Source organism: Dermochelys coriacea, chromosome 18 (assembly GCF_009764565.3).
Source record: "Dermochelys coriacea isolate rDerCor1 chromosome 18, rDerCor1.pri.v4, whole genome shotgun sequence".
Classification (NCBI taxonomy): Eukaryota; Metazoa; Chordata; order Testudines; family Dermochelyidae; genus Dermochelys; species Dermochelys coriacea.
In genome coordinates, this window is record NC_050085.1 from 21,944,671 (window position 1) to 21,955,419 (window position 10,749).

Genomic DNA, 10,749 nt, shown 5'->3' on the forward strand with positions numbered 1-10,749 from the left:
GCAACCTGCTGTGTGAGCTGGATTTTTCTCCTCATCATGGATACATGCACTCATGTGTTCTTTACTGGCCAGGAGCAAATCAGTCAGAACTCAGTCTAAGGCAGCTCTGTGTCTCCAGTGTGCCCAGAATGGGGGTTATCTTCAGGCAGGCAGATTGTTTGGAGCAATTAATTGTTGGGAGTGGTTGACATCATCCTCCTGTAGGCTGCTATCTCTCTGCGTTTCCAATCAGCTGTTCAAATACCCAACAGTTTAGTGAGCAAACAAATTCAGAGATGCCCATAGGGGAATTCTCCTGTGTCAGGGTCACTTTCTCCAGCTCTGTAAAGATGCCATTTCTAGGACATGGGACATGAATGCTCTAAAGATGGATATCATTCCACATGAAAGGATACTTAGCCAGCCAGGGTCAGTCTGCACAGAGACTAGTCATTCTAGCCTTCACCATGGTGCCCTGCTAGCCCAGCATTCAAAAGGAATAAAAATCACCTCTCCTCTCAAAGAGATCAACTCCTCTCTCATTGCAGAGCCCTGCCAATGCAAAAGCCCTCTTACTGGCCCTCTTATTTGATAGCACTTGCACTGAGCCCAGACTGAAAGGGCCCAGCTAGGGGAGATGGTTAGAGCCTGATTGTCAGAAGCCCTCAGCACATGTAACTCCACTTGGAGCCAAAGGGAGTCACATGTTCACACCTCAGGGGGGGAATCAGATCCTTGGTGCATGTTCAGAGACTATGCTAAATCAAAGCAAGGGGCCATGATGGGGAGAGCTTTGGGAAGAGGTGCCTTTTTCTCCTGGCACCTTCCCTGCAGTGCTGTGCAGCCTTATTCTCCCTCTAGCTAGTGCTGTTAGCACCAGGCCTTTCCCTCCGAGCCACACCACAGCAGTGTGGTCACTTCCAAGCGGGAAGGGCAATGAGACATCAAGAGACCCCTCAGAGGCTAGTGCCAGTTCCAGCCAGCTTCATGGTGCGATGCACAGCCTCGCCTAGTGCCCTGCAGCCCACTGACGGTGATCAGCATTTCCCCACAGCAAAGAGCTCAGCCCATCAACAGCAGGAGAGTCACCTGCAGCTGGTCCTTCGGAAGGCAGATTCCTGGAGTTCTTGTCACATCTGGGGCACACATGTTTGTTACATATCCCAATAGCACCTAGAGGTCCCAGGTGAGATCAGGCCCCCACAGTGCAGGGTGCTGTACAGCCTGCCCCAGACAGCTTGCACTCTGGATACATCAGCCACACTAAGGGTGGGAGGATCCTTATTGCCATGTGAAAGTGCCCTGCCTGTGGTGCTCTCCTGCAGCAAGCCTTGACATCACTGGAACACCTGCCTCAGTTTCCCCTTGTTTGCCCATTAAGGGGCAGCATCTCAGTGTCAGATATAGTGTCTCATCTCTGGGCATAGTTTACACATAGACCAGTTCCCCAAGCTTTTATAGTAAACACCACTCTTGACAAGTCCACACTGAACACACAAAGGTACTGCAGTTCCTCCATTCACCTCTTCGGGGCAATACCTCCAGGTCACCTATCCAGGAGTTAATAGCAGTACTGTGGTCCCAGTCCCTTCTACCCCTGATCCAGGGCCTCACTCTCCAGGCTGCCAATCAGAGAGTGACCAAACTCCTGACTCTTACCACAACCCCTCAAGTCAGGTCCCACAAGAAAGGGCCCCCACACTGTTCCACTCCACAGGCCACCCTGCTCAGAACACAGCCCTCCAGGAACAGCCTCTTGCTCCTAGGCTCAGCTTCCCCCAGCCTTTTATCCAGGGCCACAGGTTGAACCTTCCACTCATCAGGGGTCCCCAACATCAGACAGTTCTCATCAGCAGCTCTGTTTCAGCTCCCATGCCAAAATCAGCTCCCTTTTCCACATCTCCTGAGCAATTCTCAGTAGCTCCCTCCATTGCTTTCTAGCTACCAGTACTCTTATCCTGCTGAACTCCTCACCCTTCAGCCCAGATGCCCTCTTTTAAGGTCAATTGGAGGGGGGGGGTCAGCTGACCAGTCACAGGTGCACTGGCCTCTTCCCCCTAAAAAGGCCAGTGTCACCCTCTGACATCCTATTTGATAGGTGAGGAGCTGAATCCCAGGGTGGTGGAGTGACTTAGTGTGATGATCTGGGGAATCTGTCTGTACAACTTAAGATATTGTGCAGTTGTCCTTATGAAACCTGATGTAACATAAAATGCCTCTATGTCTAGATGTATCCACCATTGCTGACAAGCCTGAAAGCATGTTTCTCCCAGACTAGATACAATGGAGAGTAGTTAGATGTAATGACTATACTCTAGCAGGTCAATAGGTATGCTAAGGATGTTGGCTCGAACTGGGAAAAGCCACTTCCTCCAGCTTCTCTGAAGAAGAAGAATTTGTGGGGGGGGGAGGGGGAGTGGAAATTAACAGCAGCAGGACAAAGAAACCAGGTGTTGATGGTGGGACTCTAAACTCAAGGGACTCACAGACAGATACAGGAAGCTTTGGGCAGGAGAGAAGGAGATGGAACACAGGGGTTGGATTTAGCTGTGGAACCAGCCAAGGTCAGAGAAAGCGAGTGGCCCTAAAGGGAGAAAAAGGCTCCCTGGCTCAGAACTCAAGCCATGAGCTGCAACAGAAGGGTCCTGGACATCTCAGAGGACGCCAACCTAAAAAATGCTCCAGGGTGGTGAGGAAACTGAAGCAGGTAAATGCCCAGAGGACATAGATCAGTATATTTCTTATGTCCTTAAAGCAAGCGCCACAGTGCTGTGGAACACTGTGCAGAGACTATCTGTTAGCCTGTGGACCCGCCTGGAGTGCTGAGGAAGGCTGTGTCTCAGCTATGGGGGGAACTGAGGGTCTGAGCTAGGAACAGGAGCTAGGCAGTTGAACCCAGGAGGAACTCTGCACCCAGGGACCCAGCCTGGACTCGGTTCAGACTCTGCAGGACCCAGTAAGATGGGTGCCCTCAGCAGCCTGGTGAGATGCCAAGAGGGGGCACCTGACTACATGTGTGACACTTGGCTAGGCTCACACAGGGTGTCCCTTGCAGAGCCAGGAACTGAACACATATTTCTGTCCAGTGTCTTAAGCACAAGGCCATCCTTCCCCACACACTGTTCCAACCTCCCCGAGACACCGGAGCGTCCAGACACTCCTTGCTCTCTGGGGCCACAATAATTTCCTTCAACCCCCCCTTGCACCTGGAGAGCTGAGCTGGTAGCTGGGTTGAGAGAGCTCATGAAGATCCTGACCCACAAGCTGGGTCTGCAGTATGGATGGGAGCAGCACAGAGAGGGGAAATGTTTGCATCCTGACATGCAACTGCTACACCTCCTGCCCCCAAGCTGCATGGGTGAGCATTACATGGAAAGACGGGGGTTGGGTAGGGCAGTGTGGGGAGAGCATTAACTGCCCTAGGAATGTATGGCTCCAGTGCTGCTGCTTGGCCCTGATAGAGACACTGCTGCTGCGCCAGCCACCTGCTGTTGTGGGCAGAGACAGAGGCGCTGTGTACCTGTGAGCAGAGGGATGCAGGCGGGCGGTGTCAGACCTCTGGCCTGTGCATGCCATGTGGAGTGCCCCATCTCAGCTCCACGCTGCCTGGAGGAGAATGTTGACCCAAGAGTTTTTGGAGTCTTCCCCTCGCATGGGAGAGGAGGAGGTGATGGGACTGAAATTGGAAAGAGGAGGAATGACATGGTGGGTTGTGGGGTCTGCAGCTCAGACCTTGCACATGTGCGGTCCCAGGGGTGAGGATTCTGCTGTGCCCCAGTGTAGAAACCCACAGCATTTGAGGTCACCTCCCCTGGTTTTTAGGTGAGTGCCTGGCTATGGGAGGGACTAAAAACTTCTCAGGCCTGGACAGAATTTGACTCAGTCTCCAGAAACTCCAGGGTTTGGTGTAACTTTCAGATTCCCTCCCACTCTGCCCTTGGGCCCAGCCTACTAGGGCAGGTTGTTTGTCTGGTTTGTACCAATCTACTTCCTCTCATAAAGAGATTTGCAAGTGTCTGCCACCTCCAGGCCTGTCTAGCTGGAAGTGCTTGTGTACCGAGGACCATGCTCCCCAAAGGAAGGGGTGGTCCAACTCCTCATAGCAAGTATATCAGGTTTATGCGACTGTCATGCCCCTGTCCTGCCATGGCCATGTATTTGCAAGGGTCCCCCAGGAGGCAAATTCAAGGCCTGAAAAGGTTCTGGTTTGCCAAGCTGCAAGGTTAGGGACAAGACCAGACATGACCTTAGTAGCTGAACAACAGGGGAGATGCCAGAGCATTGCATCAGGGAGAGAGTTTGTGCTGCAGCATGTTGACGTAATCAGCATGATGCCTGGGCTGAAGATGGACTGAGGGGCAGCAGCTGCACAGACACATTCGTGCAGGTATCAGGATGCTGCTGGTGTTCAGGGCCTTCTCCTTCGAGAGCAGGTTGGAAACAGGTTTGAGGACTGACTTTATAGTAAAACGTGTTTCACACCTGTACTAGGACAGGCTAGGAATATTCTTCCCAAGGAAAGCATTCATTTCTCTGAACACAGCTGCTGGGAATTTTAATCTGATTTAAATTAATGAGCATTTCCAACCCACCCCAAAGCTGAGCAGCCATCTCTGCCACCTTTCTAGGCTCCTGGACTCCAAAAGGGCTAAAACTCACATTCATAAGCCCACAAACTACAGAGAACCAAAATCGGTGAGCAGACAAACCCTTCAGGCAGGCAGTGTTCCACTGGAAATTGCCAGGCCAGTTTTTGGTTAAAAAAGAGAAAACCTTGGGATTTCCGATTAATAAAAAAATAGTATCTACAAGTAACCTTACAGCTGAGAAACTGGACTTTAACACTGCAATAATAATGTGCATTGGGGGGGAGGTGTGGGGGAGAGGCAGGCTTGCATCCAAAGCACTTAAAGGTGAGTATTATCAGCCACAATTTACAGCTAGGGAAACTGAGTCAGATAAATGCCAACATTTTCAAACTTGGGTGCCTCAAATGACCTAAACAAGGAGCTGATTGTCAGCAGTGGTGGGCCCCCATCCCACTGCTGGAACCACTCTGTGCTTAGGCACCAACAGGTTTCAGTTTCTTGAGTATAGTCATGCACTGAGCCAGTGGCAAAGCCTAGCTGAGAACCCAGGGCACCTGACTTCTCACCCCAATACAAGCCGCTGGACCACAGCTGCCCGTGTCAGAGGGGGTCAGCAGGGAGGCAGAGTTTACCACCAATGTTTACTTCCCGTGTAACTTCCCTGTTAAGTGCTCCCCCTCCTGTGTTCTAACCAGACAGAACTTCTAGTGGCCAGGGATGGCCCCATTTGCCGAGGAACAGAAGTACTAGGCCCTGGCCTGCAGGTTCAGACTCAGCACTTTCCATCTTCAGATCTCGGTACAGAGTATAGTGCTAGCTGCCCCCATGTCCAGGGGCCTGTTTCGGTCTCAAGAGGAACATCCCCATGCAACCCCCTGCCTATATGAACCATCACTAGCCCAATCCTCTAGCCAGAGATCATGTACATCCACCTGAGAGGCACTAGGCCCGACTAGTGTCCCGTCCAGGATACCACACAGCTAGACCTTGGCATCCAGGTGGGTGGCAGAAGTGTCAGTGGAGGTGGGCAGCACTGTCATCCCTCTCTGGTACAACTGCTCAGTGGTGATTGGTGCATGTGGGGAACCATCCACTTGCCATACCCAGAAGGCAACGGGTCATGTGCCCATGTTTCATCCACCTAGCTTCGTACCAGGGATTGGCCATCCTCACAGCAGGGGACTGGCAGTGCCTGTGCCAGCAGCGACACTCTCCCCAGGCCCACTCCAGCCCTGCTCCCCGCCGCTGCAGGGGGCAGCTTCTCCATGCTGTGCACCCCTGGATGTCAGGAGCCCCCCCAGGCACTAAGGGCAGCTTAGGCTCTAGGCCTGGGGCTGTCCCCTGCACGGGGTCACCCACCCGGCTGGCAGTGCAGGGCGTGACAGGGCTAGTTCATGACCAGGCACCACACAGGCCAGGTTGCTTCAGTCAGAGCATTTTATTTGTATGAAAATATAAAGTGTCTCCTGCATATTAAACTCCAGCGACTCCAGAGCAAGGGCCAGTCAGCCTCTGGCCAAGCAAGCAGTGTGCAGTTCACAGGTCCAGGAGACACCCTTTGGGTTTACCAGGTTCTGCTTCACCCCGCTGCCTTGTCACCCACATAGGACCAAGTGCTGAGCTGTCCCGGCCCAGGCGGGGGCTGAAGAGGGATATTTACACTGGGGGGAAGAGGGCGATCAATGTACAAATAAATAGCTGGGCTCCCCTATGTACAGGCAGATGTGCGCAGAGTCCGCCGCTCTACCAGGGCCTCCAGATGCCCGAGTTTGCAGCTTGGGGGTGGGGGAGCGAGGCCTCCAGCAGCCCCCTGGCCGAGCTGGCTGGCCCTGCCCTCCGCCAGGCTGGGCACGAGTCCGTGGGGCTGCTGCAGTCCTGACAGCTGCTGGGCTCAGCGCTGGCCCTTTGCAGATGCTCCAGCAGGCAGCTGCCGGAGTCTCTGCCCAGGAGCTGGGACTTTGCCAGCAGGCTGGTGAGGCGGGACAGGCAGGCTCGGTATCCTTCGCGGTAACTCTCGGCTAGGTCTGGAGGAGAGAGACAGCGAGTCAGTGCTCAGCGGCGAAGCCAGGGCTGCCTTAGCAGGTTCCCGGGGAGGGAGGGGATTCCCCAGGCCGAGCGATTTGAGGAGGGGCTGGCCCCGTCCCGCGCTGGGCCCGGCTGCGCGCAGGTGTCTGGGCTGGGAGGAAGCAGCACTCACCCGGGGCGGGAGGGCAGGGGACCGGGATCTCCTTGAGGAACTGCACGGTCATCTCCAGAATATCCGCCTTCTCTAGCTTGGAATAGCGGGAGCTCTGCGGGAGAGCGACAGATTAGGCGGCGCCCGGCCCGGGAGCGCAGGGCGCAGCGCGGTGCCGGCCTGTGGGTGGGGGGACGCGGTCAGGGCGCAGCGCGGTGCCGGCTGCTGGTACTCACGTCTTTGCCGATGAGCGGCAGGATGAGGGTCTTCAGCTGGCTCAGGCTCTCATTGATGCGGGCTCGCCTGCGCTTCTCCATCAGCGGCTTGAGGGTCTGCGGGCACACAAGGGCACGGGTCAGTTCCGGTGCAGCGGGGGCATAAGGCGGACGCGGGGTCAGTCCCAGGGGCGGTGGGGGCTACATGGGGGGTGCGGAGGCTGAGGAATGTGGGGGCGGATCCGAGGGGACCTCAGTGCTAGAGCGCGACCCTCGCTCACCTTCCGCAGCTCAGTGGCCTCCCCGGGTTTCCTGTGCGCCCCCAGCCTGGAGCTGTAGCTCCGCGCCGCTTCGGGCGCTGCGCTGCGTGGGGACATAGGTCTAGGGGCAGGATCGCTGGGAGCTCGGACCGGGCAGAGCTGCTGGAGGCGGAATCGTGCTCCCAGCCTGGGCTGGAGCTTTTTATGGAGCCGCCTCCGCTGGGCCCCGCCTCTCGCCTTTGTTACGGGGCTGGGGAGGGACGCCCGGGGCAGGGCTGGCTCCTGAAGGACGCCCCGCCAATTAACAGCCGCCCCATCTGCTGGGCCCTGGGCTTAGGGCACTGAGATCTGGGCACTGGCTGCCGGTTAGCGCGCAGCCCGGCCCATCACCTGCCCGGCTCTGGTCTGTCCGCCTCGCGGGGTGCGAGTGGGTGCGCCAGGGAAACCCAGCAGCCCCACATTGCCCCCAGATCCAGCACTGCCCCCAGTCCCACAGCCAGCGCCAGCTTTCGGGCGACTCTGCAGCTGCATTAGGCGCAGCCTGGGAAAGCGCCCGGGATTCGTGCCCCCCCCCCCGTGTGCACCTGAGTACTTGCATCGCAGGCCCGTATGTTCAGGGGCTCCCCCTCCTGACACGTGCTAGGCGCACGGCTCTGGGCAGGCGTCGCCGCAGTTTAGGACGCGGCTGGACCTACTGCGGGCACAAAGCTCCTTTCGGGGAGCCCCGCTGCCTCCCTCAGCTCAGCCCCGCCGGTGGGCACGCGGGACACGCAGGGGCCCCGGCTGGGGTGCCCAAGCCCGGCAGCGCCCTGCTCGGGGGCCGGTTTGCGCGGCCCGTGTTGTCTCCGGGCCCCGCGGGCGCTCCCCGGGCGGCACCTCGGGGACGGCGGCGTCTCTCTCGGCTCCTCCGGCGCAGCCCCCGGCCCCGGCCGCCGCCCTCCCGCCCGAGCTGCTGTCCAGGGTGCAGAGCGCAGGGCCCCCCACTCGCCTCCGGAGGGGGCCGCTTCGGGGACCGTCTCCCGCCGCCCTGGGGGGCAGCCTGCGGCTGGGGCTGGGTGGTTCCGTCCCTGCCCCAATGGGAGCCGCCGGGAGTCAGCCTGGGTCACCCCCTGCCTGGGGAGGGGGGCTCTGACCCGCACCCGGCACGGGCAGCCACGGGCCCTGGTACGGCGCCGCCGGGGTGTTGGCCGCCCGGGGGTGAGCCCGGCCCAGTAGGGCTGGCGGGGGGCCCAGCCGCTTCACGAGGCTTCAAACCACCAGCTGCTGCCCCGCGAGGGGAGGGCGCTGAGCGGGGGTCTGTATTGCCGGGGGGAGCAGCTCCCCCAAGGATGGTTAGCGGCTGCGAAGCCCCTTAGTTAACCGCTACCAGTCAGCCGGGAGGGAAACGGGTCCCGCACCTGCAACCATGCAGCCAGGTGCAGGTGTCCCTTAACCCCTTCCTGCCAGTGACTAATCTTTACAGCGGAAACTCCTTGTCTGACTGTCTCTTATGGTACCAAAGTGCATTAACCGTCCTTCTGGGGGAAACAAAGGGGCTCCCAGCTGCTGCTGTTTGGCAGGCCTATCCTCTTTCCTTTAAAGACACAACAAGGCTGAGAGGGAGAAGAGACTGGCGAAGACAGAACAGGCAGCACCTGTCTTTAGGGCTTTCTTTCCTGAGGCCTAGCTGCTGGAAAATGAGAGACCCAACCCAGCACAAGGTGCTGTCAGCCATTGGCAACTCATTTTAAGGCCAGCAGGGACCACTGTGATCATCTAGTCTGAGCTCCTGTCTAATACAGACCAGAGACCTGCCACAAAGAAGTGCTAGAGCAGATTTTTCAGAAAGACATCCAACCTTGGTTTATAACTAGTCAGTGATGGAGAATCCACCAGGACCCTTGGTCAACTTTTACAATGATTAATGGCCCTCACTGTACAAAGTGTATGCCTTATTTCCAGTTGTAGTTCTAGTTTTCTAGCCAAAATGTCATGTGATGCCAAGTCAAATGCCTTACAGAAGTCTAAGTATATTACATCAACTCTATTACCTTTATCGACCAAACCCATTTAAAAAATAAGATATCAAGTTAGTTTAATAACTAACATTTTCCATAAACCCATGTTGATTTGCATTAATTATATTACCCTCCTTTAGTTCATTAGTAATCAAGTCCTGTACCAGCTACTCCATTATTTTGGCTGGGATCATTACCAGACTGACAGGCCTTTAATTACCCAGGTCTACTCTTTTAAAAAATTGGCATCACATTAGTTTTCTTCCAGACATCTGGAAGTTCCCCAATGCTCTGAGATGTATTGAAAAATCAACATTAATGGTCCAGCAAAGCCCTCAGCCAGGTCTTTTAAAACTCTTGGTTACAAGTTATCTGGGGCTGTTGATTTTTAAATGTCTGCCTTTAGTAGATTCTGTTTAACATCCTTCAGTGATACTAGTGGAATGGAAAGAGTATTATCATCCCCATATGGTGAGACTATATCAGCTGTTTTACCCCAAGTACCGAGCAGAAATATTTATTGAACACCTCTGACTGAAAATTTCTGCATTATTATTGATAATTCTACCACTTCCATCTAGTAAGACCAATACCATTCTCAGGATTCCTGGTGTTCCTAATAGGTTTTAAAACTTTTTCTTGTCCTTCCCTTTGCTGGCCATTGATTTCTCCTTGTGTCCCTTGGCTTCCCTTATTTTCTACATTTCCTTACTTGTGATTTATATTCATTACCATCAGCTTCCCCATTTCTTCTGTTTGTTATGTATTATTTTTCACACCAGCGTTCAGCTGTTTAAGGCATTACATTTAGCTTGTCTTTCCATTCACATTATAATACCAGTGTTGCAAAGGGTGGCATTGTCTTGCTTGGCTAAGCCAGACTCTTATGGGACAGGAGACAGAACATGTTAAACAGGAAAGAGCAGCAGTGTGGTAGAGAAGGGGACGGGACGCATCAAAGGGGCTCACATTCAAGTGCTGTTCAGGATTTTGCTCAGTCCAGTGGAAGGGTGAGGTCATCTGGTTTCCTCTCTCTGGGCAGGACATCTTTGGGAATTAGGATAGTTAAGTCTCAGTGGGGTGATGGCAGGTCCCAGGGGCAGCAGTGCCTGGTCACTGGACTGGGGGTGTCTGGTCCCTGGGCTGGGGGTGCCATAGTGTGGGTGTGCCTCAGTTTCCCCTAGGCAGTTCTTAAGTATCTAGGTGGTGGGATAAGGGTGGATGATCGTGGCAGGGCCCTGGAGGGCAGGTGTGTGCAAGGGTCTGGACACAGAGAATGGCCAACACCCTGTTTCCTGGCCACTGATGGCCTGAGCCCTTCCCACCTGCAAGGTGAGAGCTAAAGGGTTGGAGAACAAAGGAATCCGGTGCCCTCCTGGCCCGGGAAAGGGACAAAGCCCAGAGGAGGAGGGGCTGGAGGGAGTTTTCAGTTTGGGGCTGGCTGGGGACATGGAGTGAAGTGCAGAGGGGGTTGTCTGGCTCACTGCCCTCCAAAATGGACCCCGCTGAGGGGTCCTGTTCTCTGTACCTACA

At 55.3% G+C, this 10,749-nt stretch overlaps 1 protein-coding gene across 1 annotated transcript; it reads right to left on the bottom strand.

Annotated features, from left to right (window-relative positions):
* Positions 1 to 5,793: 5,793 nt before the first annotated feature.
* Positions 5,794 to 7,378, bottom strand: HES2 (hes family bHLH transcription factor 2). The gene is made up of 4 exons (XM_038377001.2): positions 7,241 to 7,378; positions 6,981 to 7,076; positions 6,766 to 6,859; positions 5,794 to 6,592 (listed from the first exon to the last, which is right to left on the bottom strand). Exons 1-4 carry the CDS (start codon positions 7,334 to 7,336, stop codon positions 6,312 to 6,314), a joined length of 567 nt encoding a protein of 188 aa, XP_038232929.1. The 5' UTR covers positions 7,337 to 7,378; the 3' UTR covers positions 5,794 to 6,311.
* Between the last annotated feature and the right edge of the window lie 3,371 nt (positions 7,379 to 10,749).

Bases quoted from the DNA above. Each gene is read 5' to 3' on its own strand.
- HES2 (XM_038377001.2), bottom strand. From the start codon at position 7,336: ATGTCCCCACGCAGCGCAGCGCCCGAAGCGGCGCGGAGCTACAGCTCC. The intron at 6,860-6,980 runs GTGAGTACCAGC...GCTCTCCCGCAG, and splicing joins TGCCGCTCATCGGCAAAGAC to AGCTCCCGCTATTCCAAGCT. The intron at 6,593-6,765 runs GTGAGTGCTGCT...TCTCTCCTCCAG, and splicing joins CCCCTGCCCTCCCGCCCCGG to ACCTAGCCGAGAGTTACCGC.